This window comes from Cebus imitator, unplaced genomic scaffold (assembly GCF_001604975.1).
Source record: "Cebus imitator isolate Cc_AM_T3 unplaced genomic scaffold, Cebus_imitator-1.0 Scaffold1445, whole genome shotgun sequence".
Taxonomy (NCBI): Eukaryota; Metazoa; Chordata; class Mammalia; order Primates; family Cebidae; genus Cebus; species Cebus imitator.
The window spans coordinates 1-1533 of record NW_016108760.1 but is presented as its reverse complement, the minus strand read 5'-3'; the positions used below and the strand labels follow the sequence as shown (position 1 = coordinate 1533).

Genomic DNA, 1533 nt, shown 5'->3' with positions numbered 1-1533 from the left:
TTTTTGTATTTTTAGTAGAGACGGGGTTTCACCATGTTGACCAGGATGGTCTCGATCTGTTGACCTCGTGATCCACCCGCCTCGGCCTCCCAAAGTGCTGGGATTACAGGCTTGAGCCATTGCGCCCGGCCTACAAATTCTTAAACTTTCTTAAAACATGAGATATTTTTGCAATTTTTTTTTTGTTTAGCTCATCAGCTAAACAAAATTAGTATTAGTGTATTTTATGTGTTGCCCAAGACAATTCTTTCAGTGTGGCCCCGGGAAGCCAAAAGGTTGGATAACCTAGTTTTAGACCATGCCTATCTCCCCCTCCCTGCTCTTTTAGGACCAGATGGCCTTCGAGGATGTGGCTGTGTACTTCTCCCAGGAGGAGTGGGGGCTCCTGGACACAGCCCAGAGGGCCCTGTACCGCCGCGTGATGCTAGACAACTTTGCACTTGTGGCCTCACTGGGTAAGGCCCTGGATACTCCATGAAATGGGCTATTGATGACAAGCTGACTGGCCAGGATGCCCCTCACCTCCCCGGTGGCTGATGAGCAGGCCCTTCTTGCAGCCAGCGGCCATGTGGAATAATAGGGGGCTGGTCCTGTAGACATGCAGTCTGGTTGGCTCAACCACTCCCTGTGACCCTGTCCAGCTGTGGCCTCTCCGTGCCTGGGCTCAGTCCCCTTCCTTTGGTGCTCTGGGCACAGTTACTGCCCTGGCGATGAATGAGCTATTCCTGTGAGACCCTTGCCCTGTGCCATCTTTAGATTCTCCTGGTTGCACAGATGACGTTTTCTATTTCCATGAAGCCCTGACTCCTGCCCTCTGTTGGGAGGTGGGTTGTCTTGAGCTGGGGCTGGACTCTAACCTGCACCACCTCCTCACAGGACTCTCCACCTCTCGACCTCGTGTGGTCATCCAGCTCGAGCGTGGCGAGGAGCCCTGGGTTCCTAGTGGAACGGACATGACCATGTCCAGGAACACCCACAGGAGGCGCAATTCTGGTGAGTGGGAGCTCAGGGTGGGGTGAATCTGGGACCAACCTGTGGCCATGCCTCTGTCCCTGCTTCCCATACTCCCAAGAAGCACCCTCCTCACCTACCTCCCACCTGATTCACTTCTCTTTCATCATCAGCCTCTCCTGGAGGCTGCAGCCTTAGCTGCCCTTGAAGGGGGAGCTCCAAGGGCACAGAAGCTGGGTTGACACAGAAGGGCCCTCAGGTGAGACCAGCTCAGAGTCCTGCCATCAGCTGGGCGGTGTGGCTTCACACCCTCCATGGCCTAGTCACTGCCATGATTAATAGGCCATTTCTTTGTTTCTGTTTTTTGAGACGGAGCTTCACTCTTGTTGCCCAGGCTGGAGTGCAATGGCATGATCTCGGCTCACTGCAACCTCTGCCTCCTGGGTTCAAGCAATTCTCCTGCCGCAGCCTCCCGAGTAGCTGGGACTACAGGCATGTGCCACCATGCCCAGCTAATTTTTGTATTTTTAGTAGAGACAGGGTTTCACCATGTTGACCAGGATGGTCTCGATCTCTTGACCT

General features: G+C 53.9%; 1 protein-coding gene across 1 annotated transcript; it reads left to right on the top strand.

Annotated features, from left to right (window-relative positions):
- Positions 1-208: 208 nt before the first annotated feature.
- On the top strand, positions 209-1019 carry LOC108299023 (zinc finger protein 324A-like). Its single transcript, XM_017521465.2, has 2 exons — positions 209-455; positions 877-1019. Exons 1-2 carry the CDS (start codon positions 335-337, stop codon positions 1017-1019), a joined length of 264 nt encoding a protein of 87 aa, XP_017376954.1. The 5' UTR covers positions 209-334.
- The last annotated feature ends 514 nt before the right edge of the window (positions 1020-1533 follow it).